Below are 19,195 nucleotides of genomic sequence, written 5' to 3' on the forward strand. Positions count from 1 at the left end.
TAAAAGACTGAGTCTGTGCGTGTCTGGCATGGGATGAATTAAATATACAGTGCTGGTACTGCATTTCTAGAGATGTCAAGATGATTGAATGGACAGATGGGAAGGAGTATGAAGAGAAAGAGAAAGTTGTACCTGCAGGAGAGAGACGTTGCTCAAACTCAACCGGAAGAGATGATTCCTACAGAGAGAGAGAGAAATACTTTAGGTTTGACAGGCTCAGTTGGGCTTGTACTTCTATTTGTTTGTGTGTGTGTGTGTTTGTGATTTATGAGGACACCATTTTTTTATAATGACACAGGTATGACGTAAACATGAAATATGAGGACATTTCACATGTCCTCATATTTAAAATAGCTTTAAAAACATACTAAATGTTTTATTAAAAATGTAAAAATACAGAATGTTTCCTGTGATGGGTAGGTTTAGGGGTAGGGGTAGTGTAGGGGGATAAAATGTACAGTTTGTACAGTATAAAAACCATTACACCTATGAAATGTCGTCACTTAGATAGCAAAACAGACCTGTGTCTGTGTGTGTGTGTGTGTGTGTGTGTGTGTGTGTGTGTGTGTGTGTGTGTGTGTGTGTGTGTGTGTGTGTGTGTGTGTGTGTGTGTGTGTGTGTGTGTGTGTGTGTTACCTAGCTCCCACTATCAGCTGGTTCCTGGTGAGGTCAAGCGCAAGCGGTGAGTAGTCATTCACGCCAGGCAGAGAGAAAGAGGACAGCCACGGGCTCAAAGCTACGGCAGAAAAGAGCCACAGGTGACATTTAGACAGTTAGCTGTGAGCCTGGATGTTTGATCTGTTGTTTAGCTGCTGTTTCCCACTGTTTAGACAGATGTTGGAGAACATGTGCAAAACTAACCCCCAAAAATCCCACTAGTTGACTCCATGCAAATGATGATGTGGCAACTATTCGTGTTGCTATGAGCGATTGCACTGTTCTGTCTTTGCACACAGTTGATGTTTACCAAACCGTGTCAGGAACTGCCACGATTCTAAGTGAGCTTGATTCATGAATTAATAATCTTGTTCATAATAATAATCATAATGTGATAGAATGACATCTTTGTTACCGACATCTACTGCACACTCATTCAAACTTTTGGGGTCTGTAAGATTGTTTAATGTTCTTGAAGTCTCTTCTACTCACCAAAGCTGCAGTTATTTGAATACAAATACAGTAAAAACAGTAATATTGTGAAATATTATTCAAATGTAATATAATTATTAATATTACTAAAATGTTTTTCTGTCAAGATCACTATCATCAAAGTGATAGACAATTAGCATTTAGTTTAGATTGGCAGTATGGTTCTGTTCTGGGCAAGAACTCCCTGAGAGCAGGGTGAGCTGTGATAATTCGGGAATATAGTCTGATTCAGGGGAAATCAGAATGCCAAATCCTGACTGACGAGAGGAGGAGCTGGGGATGGAGGAGGGTAATTAGCTCCGGAGAAACGTGATAGCATCTGATAATACTGAAGGAGCTTATATATGCATGCTGTGATAGGCATTGTATTCCTGGTAGACATGATCAGCTGAAAGTCAGCTGGTGAAAGCTTGACTAACGTGACCTGCCAGAACTAACGCTATACTCTTGACTCTTGATTGAATGTAATTTATTCCTGTGATCAAAGCTGAATTTTCAGCATCATTACTCCAGTCTTCAGTGAATCCTTCAGAAATCATTCTTATATGCTGATTTTGTTTATAAGAAACAATTCTTATTGCTTTCAATGTTGAAAACATACACTAATACACTAATAAATTTATGTACTGCCACTTTTGATCAATTTAATGCATCCTTGCTGAGCAAAAGTATTAATTTCTTCTTTTAAATGTGACTTTTGTGTGATCAGTTTTTTTTTTAAACTAAAATGTTAGAAAGCAAGTTACACAGCCCACCAACATTTTTGTGCATTCAGAGGCAGAAACAGATGCTGGCAACCTGGTGAACTCCAGCTGTATGTGTGAATATACTTATTATATGTTGTCCTGTTTAAGAGAAACATTGAGACACAAGGGAAAGTGAGGGGTGGGGGGCCAAACCACACACACTGGACCATTAATGAGGTGTGATGCCTATGAAACCAGACGTCCAGTCACCACATCAGCCACAAATGAGAGAACAACACAACCCACATACAAAAAAGCAGGGAGGAAGTGAAGAAATAGATGGCAAATTCTTGTGAAACATAAAAAATTCTGGACACACTACTTTCACGCTAGTTCTTTTTTTTTTTTTTTTTTTAAACACTGCATAAAACCATTTTAGTGATCTGTATGTGTACTGTCAAACATTTTTACTTCAATAAACGACAGTAAAGACAATGATATTGGAGGTAAAGGAGAAGATACAGAGAGCCTAAAAAGTATTTGGACACTTAAAAGGTGCTTAAAGGGTTAGTTCACCCAAAAATGAAAATTCTGTCATCAATTACTTACCCTCATGTCATTCGACACCCGTAAGACCTCCGTTCATCTTCAGAACACAAACGAAGATATTTTAGTTGAAATCCGATGGCTCAGAAAGGCCTCCATTGCACTTTACACTCTCAAGACCCATAAAAGGTACTAAAGACGTCGTTACAAAGTCCATCTCACTACACCGATTTCAAAACACAGCATCATGAAGCTTCGAAGCGTTATGAATCAGCGAGTCGAATCATGATTCGGATCGCGTGTCAAACCGCCAAACTGCTGAAATCACGTGACTTTGGCGATCCAATCCGCTGATTCGACTCACTGATTCATAACGCTTCGAAGTTTCATGATGCTGTGTTTTGAAATCGGTCATCACTATATAAGTCGTTATTTAGGGTTTTTTTGCGCACAAAAACAATTCTCGTCGCTTCATAAAGTTATTGTAGAACCACTGTAGTGAGATGGACGTTGTAACGACGTCTTTAGTAACCTTTTATGGGTCTTGAGAGTGTAAGTGCATTGTGCCAATGGAGGCCTTTCTGAGCCATCGGATTTCAACTAAAATATCTTCATTTGTGTTCCGAAGATGAACGGAGGTCTTACGGGTGTCGAACGACATGAGGGTAAGTAATTAATGACAGAATATTCATTTTTGGGTGAACTAACCCTGTAATGGTTATTTTGGAATAAATCACATAAAAATGTTCAAACAGCCCAGCATCATGTAAACAGCAAAAAAGCCAAAGTGCTTATTTGCTAATCAGAACACTTAGAGATCAGTTTGTGCGTTCAGGTTTTTGACATTGGATTAGTCTTTTGGAGAAAGAGCTTGTAGTTAAAGGGATTGAGACCGTCTTCACTTTCTGACTTCTTTTTCTGTTTAACAGATTGTATGTTATGAGCACGGTGAAGTAAAGTAAAAGCAAGACAGACTCTGCATGACCTTTCATGTCTGACTGTACGATCATCTTAGTTAAAGGGTTAGTTCACCCAAAAATGAAAATTCTGTCATTAATTACTCACCCTCATGTCGTTGGACACCCGTAAGACCTCCGTTCATATTCGGAACACAAATGAAGATATTTTAGTTGAAAGCTGATGGCTGAGAAAGGCTTCACACAGGCCTCCATTGGCATTCAGTACATTGACACTTCCAAGATCCATGAAAGGCACTTAAAACGTCGTTACAAAGTCTATCTCACCACAGTGGCTCTACAATAATCATACAATGCGACGACAATAGTTTTTGTGCGCAAAAAAAAATCAAAATAACACCTTTATCCAACTTGTTCTTGTCTTCCGTGTGCGCCTCCACGACGCATGCGCGAGAATATGACACAGATCCGGCGTTCGGACAGATGACCCAGAAGCGATTTGTTTACGAGCAGAGGAAGACGCGCGTGTCTAAGCTGTTGGATTCTACATTGATCGTGCTTTAGGTCTCGGCGTAGTGCTCAAAATGGGGCTTAAGTGTGTATTTCATCGATTCCCGAACACCGGCGCTACGTCATATTCTCGCGCATGCGTCGTGGAGGCGCACACGGAAGACAAGAACAAGTTGGATAAAGGTGTTATTTTGATTTTTTTTTGCGCACAAAAACTATTGTCGTCGCATTGTATGATTATTGTAGAGCCACTGTGGTGAGATAGACTTTGTAACGACGTTTTAAGTGCCTTTCATGGATCTTGGAAGTGTCAATGTACTGAATGCCAATGGAGGCCTGTGTGAAGCCTTTCTCAGCCATCAGCTTTCAACTAAAATATCTTCATTTGTGTTCCGAATATGTCCAACGACATGAGGGTGAGTAATTAATGACAGAATTTTCATTTTTGGGTGAACTAACCCTTTAAGACTCTGGTCTTGACTCAGTCTGGAGTTATTTTTTGCCATGCGAGGAAAGAAACAAACATTGGTCTCAGACAGTAAAATCATTGTCGAAAATATACAGGGCGAAGCAGGCTTGAATCTAGTGGAATTAGGAAAATAAAAAGTGTGAATTGAAGGGATAGTTCACCCAAAAATGAAAATACTGTCATTATTTACTCACCCTCATGTCGGTTCAAACCCATAAGACCTTCGCTCATCTTCAGAACACAAATGAAGATCTTTTTGATAAAATCTGAGAGCTTTCTGTCCCTCCACTGACAGCTACGCAACTACCACTTTGACTCTTCAAAAAGTTAATAAAGAGATTGTAAAACTAATCCATATGAATTGAGTGGTTTAGTAAATTTTTTTGGAAGAGACACGATTGCTTTATAGATTGAACAGATTGAATTTAGGCCTTGAATTTTTTTATTTTAATTTAGGATTTAATTTTAATTCTTGGGTGAACTATCTTTAAAGGCACAAATATGTGAGATTTTTAGATTAAAATACCATTAGAACAATGTTATACATTTAGTTGACTTGTGTACTTACATTATCCCAATCATTTCCAACAATGCTTAAAGCCAGACAAATCAGCAATTTAAACTAGGACACGTGTCATTGCGTCACCTGTTAATGACGTCATATCGGCATTATCCTCGATTTCCAGTTTTACTTTCATAGAAACCATGACGCTTTAGTTTATTATGTGTTTTATTAGACAGGTGAGCAACTGTTTGGACTGTTTCCCTTTATCAACAATGATTAGTTATTGTTATATAGCTCAACACAGTTAGTATTATTGTTTGAATCGCTTGTTTTCTTGATTTACCACGAGTACCATGGTTTTACCATGCCTCAGAGGCAACTTGTAGCAATACAAGTCAGTCAGCTTTTATTAATATGATATTATAATATCGATCTAGATTACTGCAGTGCAACAAGCCTCTCATACCAGCCACCGACCAAATGCACAGAGTAACATTATATATACTTTCAACACACTCAACTTAATATGATTGTTTTAACCATGTAAAACAGCGCTGCGTTACCACACATGGGTAACGAAAAAAGCGAAAGTGGCCGACTGCAGCATAATCACAATAAAAGCTTGTCTGGACTCAAGGCCAGTGTTTAGCGCAGCTCTTGTTCCGCTCCCACAGCTCTCGGCCCGCCCTGCTTCATACCACAGTAATGTTAACACAACTTTAATACATTATCTCATCCATGAACTTGATTTGTATTGGGTTCCTTTCCATCGGCTGTGGAGGTGAAGACGACAACTCCCATGATTTCACGCTCATTCATGGCATCATCAAGCTATGCCTTTGTTTTGAATAAGCCACCTCAAGCGACGAAAATTACATATTGTGCCTTTAAGTGTCTAAATATTTTTTAGCTGCTATTGTGAGTGAAAACAGTGACTAATGATGAAATGTTCAGACAGGAGCAGTTAGGATGAAGAGAAGAAACATTGTGTGAGCTTTGCTGTAAATCAAAGTTGTTATCACCCAGAAACAGATGACTACACCCTCACTGTCTCCCACTTGAAAAATAAATACTCCTGGATCTTTCTCTATGGCCAAAAACAAAGTCTACTAAGCAGTCTTTAATAGTACATTAGCTACTAGTGCAATTCACTAACACTTGAGTAATGGAGGAAATATAAGACAATACGGACGTAAACACTTACAGTGTAGACTTGCATATTAACAGGGCAGTGTCGATTAGAGTGTGATATTAACTGCAGGGTGTGTGAACATACTCCTGATAGTACACACAGCTGTGTTAACCTTTAACATCTGGGCAGCATATGATTAAAAGACGACTGCTGGCAGTTAACTAGTCTCAGATGAAAACGTACCCTGGAACAGCAACAGGCAAGAGTCAAAGGGCACACATTTTTAACAAATGAATCGAGGTTGGTCTCTTTACGTGTCCCTATAAGGCAAATCAGTTCACTTGGTGGGCATATTGGCATTCACAGTCATACATTGCCTATCTATGGTATTGAATGTAGAAAGAATAAAATTATAGAAAGTATAAAATGTTACAGCCGCAAAAGTGAACAATGTGATTTCTCCCATTCATTATTCTGTTTTTATCTCTGGTTTTATATAGATGGTCTCTTCTGGTCTAGCTGCAATGTGGACGTTTGGCTATGCAAGTCTCACGAGCAGTTTTTACTAGTTTGATGTTTGGGGGAAAATAATTCAAAAGCTTATCGTTTTAACCTTTGGCTCCAAATGCGAGTGATGGAAAGGGCAGGAGAGAGCGAGGTATTTTACACCCACCTGTGTAGGAGGTAACAGGGTGCATTTTTCTTCGGCACTCTTCAGGCAGAGAGGGCACAGGCTCCGGGTCAGAGGTCGCTGGGAGTGATGGAGTCTGTGACGTGACGAGAGGCAGAGAGAGGAGGCGGAAGATGACAAGTCCAGCGAAGGACAGTGGTCCGGCCCGGAACGGCAATGCAGTCATTGTCATCGCAACAACCACTCCCGTACTTAGGAAAAGTGAGTGGGTCCTCCTGACATGAGGAGAGATTAAAAAAATCATAATGTTATTAAAGTTGGAATCTTGGAAAAACTGAAGTTTGAAAGCTTCAGTCTCTATTTTTAACTGAGCGACCAGTATAAAGGCTGTTCACACCAAGGACGATAACTATAACGATAACTATCTTAGCGTCTACACCAGCGGACAATATTGTTGTTTATTCTAAGCACTGCAGTTTTGTTGTCTGCTGCTTTAAATGCTTGAGCTCTTTAAAGAAGGATGGATGGATTCTGATTGGATGTCAGTATTTTTAATCAGACATCAGCTGGAAAAATTTTTTTTTCTGAAAGTGATTCCAAAGATATGTGTGCGATTATCACAATAGCTGTGGTGTATACTATTATTTAATATTTAGAAAGATTATAAGGGTGTTGTAGTTCAGTTCGCTTGGTTCGTTTTGTCCGGACCCCAAAAAAAAAAACATTTAGTCCAGGTCTGCTTAGCATTCACATTGGCATTTTAAAGGAACACGCCACTATTTTTGAAAATAGACTAATTTTCCAACTCTCTGGATCTGGCGGTAGAACTTTTAGCATAGCTTAGCATAGATCATTGAATCTGATTAGACCGTTAGCATCTCGCTCAAAAGTAATGTATATATTACGCAGCACCTGAAAATAGGCTAACTTCCATCAACATATTACCAACGTGACAACCTGCTTGCGCAGGGAGCGCGCTGGGGACTATTTTCAGGCGCTGTGTAATATCATTGCGCCACTGCACCCATGGTACGACAGCAAAGTTCCTCGATTATTACGCAGGAATGAGAGAATAGTTCCTAGCCATATCGGCCTGGAAAATTGCAACTTTTAATTTTCCTTCGGTCTTAGTACACAATGTAACTACAGAAGAGTTAAGTTTTAAATAGGAAAAAATATCTAAACTTTTTGGTCATTTTTTGAGCGAGATGCTAACGGCCTAATCAGATTCAATGGTCTATGCTAAGCTATGCTAAAAGTGCTACCGCCAGACCCAGAGATCGGCTGAATGGATTCAAAAACGGTAAAACTCTAGGGGAGTTGGAAAATGAGCCTATTTTCAAATAAGTGGCGTGTTCCTTTAACACTGAACCTAAAAGATACCAAACCTAAAGGCATAGGGAAATGTTCACAGCCTGATTAGTCAGCTTTTGGACCAACTTACCGAACATCCAAACCAATACTGTGTGCTGGGATAAATGCACTGTGCATAGCTACATATGATGGTATTTTGACCAGCTGAGAACTCGTGAAGAGCTTATGAAATGTGTAAAGGAGTCAAAAAATCCTTCTGTCACACACACACACACACACACACACACACAAGCGAAGATCTGCTGAGAGGAGACGCGGTTCTGATGCCTGTACCGAACTGTAATGGGCAACATGACGACTATAACGAGAAAAAACAGGTAGGCTTGAGCATTCTGTCCTTTTTAGGGTCCCATCTTATGACGTCATGTCCCGTCTTTGGTGCGTTTACATGTCTTTGGTCCATGTTGCGTTCGAATTTCAGTCGAACCAGAGTTTGTTTGGAAGTGGAGTGAGACCTGTCTTTTCAACGGTCTGGTCCACTTGTTTGGTTCGGATGGCAGCGTTCACACTAGTTTTAATCGAACCAAACATGCCAAGTGTGAACACACCCTTAGATCTTTATCATTATAGTTATTGGTGTGAACAGGGCTAATTCTTCCAAACAAAATCCTTTTGCACTGCAGGGAAGAAAGTAAAATGGGTTTGAAATTACATATGAAAGGGTAAATGATGGAAATACAGATAACAAAAACTGCAAGAACAGAATGAAAACCCTACAGATAAAAACACAAGATAGACCGACAGATAAACAGGGAGCCGCAGAGAGACGGCTTCATCTTCTCCTGACATGTTAGATGGTGTAAGTCTTGCTATTTCTAATCTAATTAACCTCCATCTCTCATCAGAGTAAATGACTGGACCTCTTCCAAGACCTGCAGCAGTTCCAACATAATGTTATTCTAAAACACAACATTGATTTTGCTGTAACTGTCAGCCTGTGGACGATGAGGCAGCAGATCATTAAAAGTTTAATTAGAAGTTGAAGAAGGGATTTTGATCTATTTTCAGCATGTCATGTGAATCAATGTGTCTCTGTGGTGATCGCGGTTCACCCAGTTAATCTTTACATTAGTAGATGTTTGACAGCGCATGGGGCTCAGGTAAACCCGACGTGTAAACACTCATCTGAGATCTTACATAAGCTAAGAATATATGCACACACAGGTTCAGTTTAACACAAATATCCCTGTTAGCGCCCAAGTAAACACACACGCAAACATGCACAAACACATGCTCAATCACACTTAAACATACACTTCCTGATGCGTCATAGAGAAGCCACTGCAGCATCTGTCTTGGCTTTACACACACAAACACCAAACAAAAGCCACCCTGACTAGAGAGGTGATCTGATGTCCTGTAACTAACCACACTTTTTTCACATTTTTGTACTGATTCACTTTCACTTGATACCATAAATTATACTATCAAATGGAAACACTCATATACTTTGATAAATCAGTCCCTTTAAGACGAGTCAGTCCACTCTTGATCATCTTGAATACTACACTAAAGAGGAAAGACTGACCGATATCTCCAAGCCTGTCAAGATTATGATATAGCATAGCAAATATAATAACATATAATAACAGCAAATCTGGTTGTGGTTTTTCTAAGCAGCCGATGCCTCTTTCAGAAAGATGATTGGCTCATGGCCATTGTTAGAGTTGCCATATATTGACTGTTGCACTTTCTCACATTAGTTTTTCAACAAATGATAAGTCTCCTCTATATACAGTCTGTCTTCACTCTAAAACAATATTGCTATATGGCACTAAAAGTGGTTCTTGGCTTGTAATCATAGGGGAACCACTTTTGGTGCTATATAGCACCATATCTTAACAGGTTCTGTATCTGGTAGTGGTGCTATATAGCACCTCAGTCCTCCCAAAGAACCGATGAAGAACCACTGAAGCACCAAGGTTTGGTGCTACACAGCACTTAAAGTGACTCCCCTATGATTACTAGCCAAATAACCAATTTTTTGTGCTATATAGCACCATTTTTTTTTGAGTGAATTACCATATTTATGTACCATGGTATTTACATAATATTCCAAGGTAAGTCAAACAAAATCATGGTATTTCAATGGAGTTGAAAGGATATTTGGAGAACTGGTTGAATTCTGTAGAATTATTTAAATATGGCAAACTGTATTGGGTATAGCTAAGAAGAGTACTATACTCTACTGGTAGCTGAAACAGTGATATTATAACTGACCAAAACTAAAATGAAAACTATTAAAGATAATTTACGGTAACTGATATAAAGCTGAAATAAAATTAAAAAAATGTTAAAAAAAATTAAACGTGTTATAATGTTATATGTTACAATTACAAAAAAAATCAATTAAAGTGAAATAGAAATAGTTAAATAATAATGAAAAATTACAAAATCACATAACTAAGTTACCAAAATGTAAACTAAAAGAAAAACAAAACATTAAAACATTCTATTATTCAAACAGCTTTTATTCAAAACTCAAAAAACAAATGATACCAAAAAAAAATCGTGAGAAAACTTTCAGCTAAAAGTTTCACTTTTAGCGGAAATTAATATCAAAGATAGGTCAAAAATGTTTACATTTTATATTTTATTTAATAAGCTGATTTGTGTACATTTTCTGGTTTAAAATACATTCTCATATCGTCACTTTCCTAAAATAACATGGGCAATTATTTTAGGAAGGTGCCAATATAACAATTTAATATGCAGAAAACAACTATAAATAAGCCATTCATAGGTTTATCCCCCAAAAAACACTGGCTCAACCAATGGCATGACAAGGGGGCGGAGCTATGAGTAAGTCTGATCAATGGAACAGCGTTTGGGAAGCCCTTTTTTATGCAGTTCCACTTGGTGAACCTATTAGTGGAGTCGAAATTGCACAATTGCACACTCTCAAAATCCAGTTAGTAAGGAAAAACACGCAGCAAGTGGAGGGGGGGGGTGGGGGAGTAGAATTTTGTGAATGGTGAGTATTTGAATTCTTTGGAAATCTGTTGAGTTTTCTGTGGAATTCTCTGGCAGCAGGATCCAGGCTCTTATTCTTGGCTCTGGAAGCATGACGCTGTGCGGCAGACACTTCATCGCCGACCATGTCTAATGTACCTCAATAGCAAAAGACCCTCAATCCCCCAAATCCCCCTTAATACCCCTCAGCACTCCCACATTCACCCTATTCATGCCCACCTTCTCAGACTCATCAGAGGCCATAGAGGTTGAGGGATGACAGAGAGAGATGGAGACCCGTGAAAGCCATGATGGCAGTGACAAATGCACCAAAGGGGAGGCCCGGGTCACACAATGGGCAGACTAGGTGGGCCCGTCTGGGCCAATTCCTTTTGTGTTAAACGAGGAGATATAAAAGAACAAGTTGAATAAATAAGGTCAAAGATAGTTGACGGACACAAATGCACACACAAGCACCAATCACACACCCTTGGGGTCAGAACAGGTTAATAATGAACTGACAACTCTTCTAACTAGATTAGACTGAGTAAACAATTCAAATAATGTGTGTTACTCCAAATATTTAAAGATGTTTATTGGTAATTAACAAGGCTAACTCAATTTTTCAGACCCATGTCAAATGTCCTTGTATTGTTTCAACACAACATTGTGACATTGCATGAGGTCATGTCTGGTTTACTGGCAGTTTGTTTATTGCCTCTGCAAAGTAGTACAAACCCCACAAAATTTTGAATTATGAACTAACCGAAATGAGGTTTCATAAACCTCAAAATTTCATATGCATAAACTACCGTTAAAAAGTTTGGACCAGTAAGACAAAAAAAAAAATCAGCAAGGTCCCATTACATTAATCAAAGGTGACAGTTAAGGGGTGGGGGGGTATCACACACAGTTTGTGTCAATCTCATGTCAATCTTGAGTACCTATAGAGTAGTATAGCATCCTTCATATCTCCAAAAAGTCTTTAGTTTTATCATATTTATAAAAGACAGATACGCTGTACAGAGTCTTTCCGTATAAAACCGAGCAAACTCCGTTGCTGCTCCGGAAAAACAAACTCCATCCACTGTCCCCTTAACACTGGGTTCTCTGGGAAGCTGAACAGGGTTGTCTTGCCCTGACAACCAAAAACCCATGGTCACCGAGTGAAGTGACTCGTCTTAAAGGGACTTTGGTTGTATTCAGTTGTCCAAAAAATGGATTTAACAATTTCAAATAGCTTTCTGTTCATTTTCCGAAAAAGGCAGTATCAGATTCTGTCTTTCAAAACTTACAAGACAGACTATATTTTCAAGTTCCCGTTCTTACATATTTCCCACCTCAATTTCTGTTCTCCCACATGTAAGTTCTGCACGTTCAAAGTTCTTCTCTAATATGACCTCTTTCTCTCTTACTCTAAAGCTCAGTTAAGCACAAAGTGAACCCCTGCGTAAAGGTTGTGACTGTAAGGGTGGGAGGTGTTTGGCGTCCTGGAGCTCTCTGCAGTCATGTGTTGCCATCTCGTCGGCCCATTCTAATCCAGACTGAGAGATTTAAAGGCCTTTATGTGGATTTACAAACTGCACTGGCAGTTCCTGCCCTGGACTCCCATGGTTCCCTCCAAAGCACTGTCGCAAGACAAGGTTCAAAGTTCAGGACGTGAGCCCAAACTGACTGCTATGGTATTTGTGAGTGTGTTTCCTAAATGTGGTTTATGTATAAAAAGAGCCAAATATATTTTAAGCAATGTTCTGGTCAATTCAACTTAAATGTGCAGTGGATAGTATTTATGAGGATCTATTGACAGAAATGCAATATACTATACATAATTATGTTTTCAGTGGTGTATAAAGACCTTACATAATGAACTGTTATGTTTTTATTACCTTAGAATGAGCCATTTCTATCTACATACACCGCGGGTCCCATTACAGTGAAGTCTCCATTTTGCACCGTCATGTTTCTACAGTAGCCCTAAATGGACAAACTTCTCTACAGAGCGCTAGCTACTCTCTCTCTATGTGCTTCGAAAGGGAGGGGTGAGCAGTTGCAATTCACAACCTCACCACTAGATGCCGCTAAAATGTACACAGTGCACCTTTAAGCATGTTGTTACCACAGAAAATTACCACAGAAAATGATTTCTCTTAGTTTGAATGAAGGAACAAAACTTGTACAATTTTAAAAATACATACATTTGTATACTCGCACCGATGGTGCGCGCTCGGGCCCTAATGACATACATAAAAACGTTTCATGCATTTGAAAACATTTTATTTTGACATTTTGTTTGTTGCTGAATGATCCAAACTTTAATAGTTCATTTTAGTGCTTATTAATGTTTTTCAAAGATGTCTCTTATGTTCACGAAAGCTGCATTTATTTCATATACATTCTGTAATAAACAGTAATATTGTGAAATATTGTTACAATTTAAAATTGTATTTACTGTAAAATGTAATTTATTCCTGTGATCCAAACGGAATTTTCAGCATCATTACACCAGTCTTCAGTGTCACATGATCCTTCAGAAATCATTCTAATATGCTGATTTGCTGCTCAAGAAATATTTCTTATTATTATCAATGTTGAAAACAAATTAATAGTTTAGTTTGAACCGTAATACATGTTTATTTCAGTATTCTTTGATGAATTGAAAGTTCAAAAGAACAGTTTTTATCTGAAATAGAACTCTTTTGTAACATATCAATGTCTTTACTGTCACTATCGATCAATTTGATGTGTCCTTGCTTAATAAAAGTACCAATTTCTTACAAAAAATCTCCACAAGATACTGTTTAAACAAAGCAAACTTTGTCTACAGAAGTTACGCCAGTAATGCATAAAAATTAGATGTTCATCTGCCTATAAAAGTATCTCACTATAAGACTATGATTAGATTTTATATTTTAGATTTCTGTTTTTAAACCCTGCCTTGCTTCACAGACTTCCATTGTAACTTGTGATGTAATGTAAATTGGTTTTGACAAACTGAGACGAGTCGAAAATGATGTGGTAATTAAAAGCAGACCACAGATGCTGTTGATAGAAGTTGTATTCAACTTGGTACATTCCTTCAATACGCTTAGATTATGCAATTTATAAACAACTGGATTCCTTGGATATTAAATGTCGCGTGTAACAAGGACAATGAGTGAGAGTGCAAATATGAAGGGCGTTGAATGAAAATTCTGCCAAAAGTCCGATCTTGATCACAGATGCTTTCCTCAAGCACATTACTGAAAGACAACTAATCCATGACTGACCTGTGTAAACCGTCTGGAATAAACACAAAGATTAATGCTAATCCACAATAGATGGTCTCAGATAAACACCGTCTCACTGTCACTGCTTTACAACCACTGCAGCATCAGGATGCTGATACAGACGATTTATAGACTCTATTCATCTTTAATTGTCCTCTGTCAGGGAAAAAAGCAAGAGGGAGGGAAGTTATAAAGGAAGACAAGAAAAGTGATAATGAGCAGCTGTGATTGCAGGAGGCTTTTCAGGGTGAACTCAGGAAGTCCACTCCAGACAACTGGAGCCGTCAGTTTAAGTCCAGATGTTACAAAACAACTGGTCACATGACCTTTTTGGTTGAACAAGAAAATCTAGCTGATTTAAGTGAATTAAAGTCCACATGCCATCGAAATGGATCACATTGAATTCCTGCAAAGAGTGGCTATATAGACTGTCAAAATGAATGAAAATAATAATGGGAATGGGAAAATGTAATTGGAAAACCTCCACATAGTCTCAAGATGTTTTTTAATTACTTTACATGGCTTTCTAAACGTGCGGCTCTCTTCTGCAAGACACAAGTGAAATGGTCAAAGATGTCAATCTAGCACTTGCTTACATAGAAACAATGGCTCTTTTAAAACCAGCAAGACCATGTTGTTAGGAGATTGATAATCTAGGCTACATCTTCATTCATGAAATGCAAGCACAATTTTCTGTAGAAATCACCAGTAAAACGTTCCATTCAGTGCAACAATTTCCATAAGAAATACATTCTGCTTGCATTCATGAATGAAGTCCGTGGTCTGTGATTACTTGTGTGAAGCCTCGTCAACATGACAGAAAACAAGAAACTGCCTTCAAATGAGCAAAGGATGGAAACCTTATGTCTTGCAGATGCACTAGTCTTAAAGGGGTCCTATATGCCCCTTTTTACAGGATGAAAAAAAAGTGTATGTGAAGTTTTAGCTCAAAATACCTCACAGATAATTTTTTTATAACATGTTAAAATTGTCACTTTTTGAGGGTGAGCAAAAACATGCCGTTTTTTGTGTGAGTCCCTTTAAATGTTATGTTTAAGTAATGTTTAAATGAGTCCCTTTTATGTTCAAAGCAGAGTCGGACAATGATGGAGAGACTCAAGAAGAAGTGACAATATTTAGAATGCAACATGACGTTTCTGAATGGTTAGTTGATGAATTTATGCAGCTGATGTGGCGTTAACTTCAAGTCATTGATTAGCATGTTCTGTCATGATATAAATCGCTCGTGTGGGAACTGTTCTAAGATGCCTACAGAGAATATCTGCTGCATGAAGATAGGAACAGGTATAGTTTAGTTTAATTACGGTTATAACTTATGTTGTCATCTTGCTTTTATGACATGCTATTGCATTTGTGTTACATACTGTATTGCAATAAATGTGAAAGGCTGGATGCGACAGCTTGAGCAGACTCCCAAATGTGCTCCTCTACAACAACTCTTCCTCTTCTCAGCATGTTCCTGGGGGCAGGGTTTGTTGCAGCTCATTGTAGTCCCTACCCGCCATTTGTTGTAGTCCTTAAAAAGCGATTTCTTTAAAAGAAAATATCTCTCTTTACATTGAACTTTGAGCGTCATAACTTTGCAGATGTTGTTCATGCCCAAACAGCAACAAACTAAAGTTAAAAAAGTGAAATCATAATTAAATTCATAATTTGCGAGTTCATGCTAATTTGCCTAGCTAGACTCACTGATAATATAAAAAAAACTGGTAGAAAAAAATAAACTCCTCAACAAACATGCCCTTTGACATCGCCTACAGAGAACATGCAGTTTTTGCCCATGGGAGCCCGGGCACCATCAATCCCCACCATTTCTTCTAAGCGCTGAAAGGGGTCACACAACCAAAACCTTTATCCCCAAAAAGAGACCCCAAATGAACTCTATTCCCATTCACGCAGCTGGAGGTCCGTGCACTACCCTAGTTATGGCACTAAGACGCGCCAGCAACCTCTGCCGGCAAACAGCCAACGCCAACCTGAGATAAACGCACAGACTGATCCAAGCTGTAAATTAGCAGTTAGAATAAAGCAGTTCCACGGATATTTGTTGTATCTCTGAAAGTGTTTGCCTTTTCAGATGTGTCCTTGTTTGCTATTTCCCCCCCCCCAAAACCTTCCACTCCTTCACTGTCTCTGCGTGAAAGCCTTCTCTGTGAGACCGGCCAACTATCTGCCAAAGCAGAGGCTCTTTAGCACGTGAATGAAGTCCGTTGAGCTTTACAGGCGCTCTGAGCGAGCACGTGGTCATCCGCCAAAGCTGAGCACTTTCACTCAGCCCTGACCACGGACCCGACACCGGGCAGAATCTTAAACAGCGCGGCAACAAGACCGGCCTTTTATTGTGTCCATCCTCACGCCATTCACGTTTCACTCATTTTCTCATTCTCCCTTTCTCTGTCCATCTCTCATTCTCGGTGTGCCATTAACAACATCAGATTTGTGACTGAAGCATCCGTCTAAACAGTGTATTACGATTTGAATCATTTGGTGTAGATATAAAAGGGGGAAAAGAACTTCAGGAGCTTACAGCTGTATGATATTTGCATATTTGTCCCTGAATCGTTGCACATCGATGGTTAGGCCCTGTATAATGGACGACATGAACTTGCAGATCCATGAATTTTCATTATCATGGTTATCACGGTTAAGGTTTTCCTTTAGGCAATTAATTCTGTGTTATGAAATAAATCCTACAGCCACCTACTTGTGTTTATAGCTTTTCATACACCTTTGCGGGGAAAAAAAAAAAACTTTCTAAGCTACATTAATACATTAATCAGTTTAATCCGACCATTAACTTTTACAGCATTTAATAAACTTGGTTTGTTAATTTCCACACATACCAATAGTTAACTTCTTAACATCAAATGTTGTATAGGTTAACATTAGTTAATGAACCACATGAAGTGCTCTTGAAGAATTTATAAATTATAAGTCATTTATAAAAATGTGCATAAACCAAGATGAATAAATGCTGTAATAATAATAATCATATTTTTATACATTTAATTCATATTAAAAGTACGTAACGGTACACGTAATGCAAACAGTCGGCTTGTTTTAAGCGCAGAACACACTTCAATCTGAGTCCCCACACGAACATATTAAGTATTCAGTCCATTTTATTACGAAATTCAAATGATAAATGCAGTTTTGACGCCCTTTAATGTGAGGTGACATGGATTTAATGTATTTTATTTACATGTATTTAATGTATGTTTAAATAAATCTGTCATGAAAATGACAGCCACTGTGAATGATTATATTTCAACAACGAATTGGAGAAAAAACATCATTTTATAATTAAATTTAGTTAATGCAAAAACTGCCTTATGTGAATTTTACATGTTTGCACTCAATGTGTTATTTGAGTGTTGATTATTATATCTAAAAATAAATAGCAACTGAATTTAGGCTAATAGTTTGGGCTCTTTTGTTAACCTTTAATATTATAGTAATGTGCAAGTAAGGGCTCCCTATATAGTTTACAGATCTTTAAGAAACTTTTAGTTATAATTGAATTAATTTAAGGACAGACACAATTTTTCCAGTAAACCACTGTTTAATAAAAATAAATAAAAAGCAATTTTGTAAAACTGCTGTACCGAACCATGACTTCAAAACCGAGGTACGTACCGAACCGTCAGTTTTGTGTACCGTTACACCCCTATTATATACACTATCATTCAAAATATTTGGGACGGAAAGATTGTTCAACTTTTTTGAAAGAGGTCTCTCATGCTCACCAAGGCTGCATTTATTTAACCAAAAATAAAAATACATAATATGACTTAAAATAACAGTTTTCTATTGTGATCTATTTATTCCTGTGATCAAAGCTGAATTTTCATAATTATTCCAGTCTACAGTGTCACATGATCCACATGACTAAAATGAAACTAAATTTGAAATTAGTTGACAGAGAAATAGAATAGGGAGACACAGAGGGAACAACAAAATGAACTGCAATGACAACAAAGACTAATTTAATTATACTGAAATTAAAAATAAATGACTTCAAGGAAAAAAATAACTGATGTGAAATCAGTTGAGAGACAGAAATGACAAAAAAGACAGCAATGACAACAAAAACTGATAAACAGATGAAATTTTACAGAATTGATCTGAACTGAAAAAGACAGAAGAGGGGAGACAGACAGACAAATAGACACAAAAAGAATCAAAATGCAGAGACACTATGGACAAAACGGCTAAATTCGTGCATAGTAGCTCCATCTACTCAGACAAACACAGACACACTTGAAGTGGTCAATCACACACACACACACACACACTCAGAGGCCAGCGCCACAGGCTGAGAGAACAAAGAGAATTGGACACACAATGGGGGAGGTCTGGAGATGACGGCCAAACTGTTTATCAGAATACCTCAACAAAGACACGGAGAGAGGGAGGGGACTCAGAGAGAGACGGAAGACGGGATGGAGCGTGGAAAAGATACGGAAGGACACGAGGGGAGGGAAGACATGTGGGCAAAATTGCTTCCAGGACAAAAAGAAGAAGGGAAAGCACAGTGCAACAAGATAAAAAGATTCACAGGAAGCGGATGGTTTTGTCCACGGATGGACAGATGAGGGGGGAAAAAAAAGAGTGTACTCACCAGGAGTAAGGTGTCAGCAAGGGCTCATTCCAGAGGAGCGCATCCAATAGACTTCAGATCTGTTTAACAGGATCCTTACAGAAAGACAGAGGGAGAGAGAGAGAAATCATTTTAGTCAGCCTCTCACGGACGGGCTGCGTCCAGAGTAAAGGGGGGAGATGAAGGGGCTTCAGTAATGTGTGCAGTGAAGCATTCAGCCCTGTGAAAAACAAACTGTTAACTTTCTCTATGGAGGGAGGCTGCTGGGGGCACGACGGCTGTGCACAAGGACGTATGTGTGTGCGGCATCTGTGCCAAGCAGGCGCGGGAAAAGAAGGGGTTAAAATTCCTCGAACTGTTCCCAAACTGAGGCTGGTGCACCTCAGAAGCGTACATCAGCCTCAGGAAGTATTTGAACAATGAACTGCGAACTGCAT

At 38.6% G+C, this 19,195-nt stretch overlaps 1 protein-coding gene across 1 annotated transcript in view; it reads right to left on the reverse strand.

Annotated features, from left to right (window-relative positions):
* Positions 1–19,195, reverse strand: part of sema5bb (sema domain, seven thrombospondin repeats (type 1 and type 1-like), transmembrane domain (TM) and short cytoplasmic domain, (semaphorin) 5Bb) — a 116,877-nt gene that overhangs the window by 51,820 nt on the left and 45,862 nt on the right. Inside the window, exons 2-5 of the mRNA XM_079841124.1 lie at positions 18,780–18,853; positions 6,588–6,820; positions 637–736; positions 133–178 (exon numbers count right to left, since the gene is read on the reverse strand). Coding sequence (XP_079697250.1) covers positions 133–178; positions 637–736; positions 6,588–6,777 — 336 coding nt within the window. The 5' untranslated portion in view covers positions 6,778–6,820; positions 18,780–18,853. The remainder of the gene's footprint in view (positions 1–132; positions 179–636; positions 737–6,587; positions 6,821–18,779; positions 18,854–19,195) is intronic.

The sequence above is a fragment of the Gobio gobio genome (genome assembly GCF_949357685.1).
Source record: "Gobio gobio genome assembly, chromosome: 17".
Taxonomy (NCBI): Eukaryota; Metazoa; Chordata; class Actinopteri; order Cypriniformes; family Gobionidae; genus Gobio; species Gobio gobio.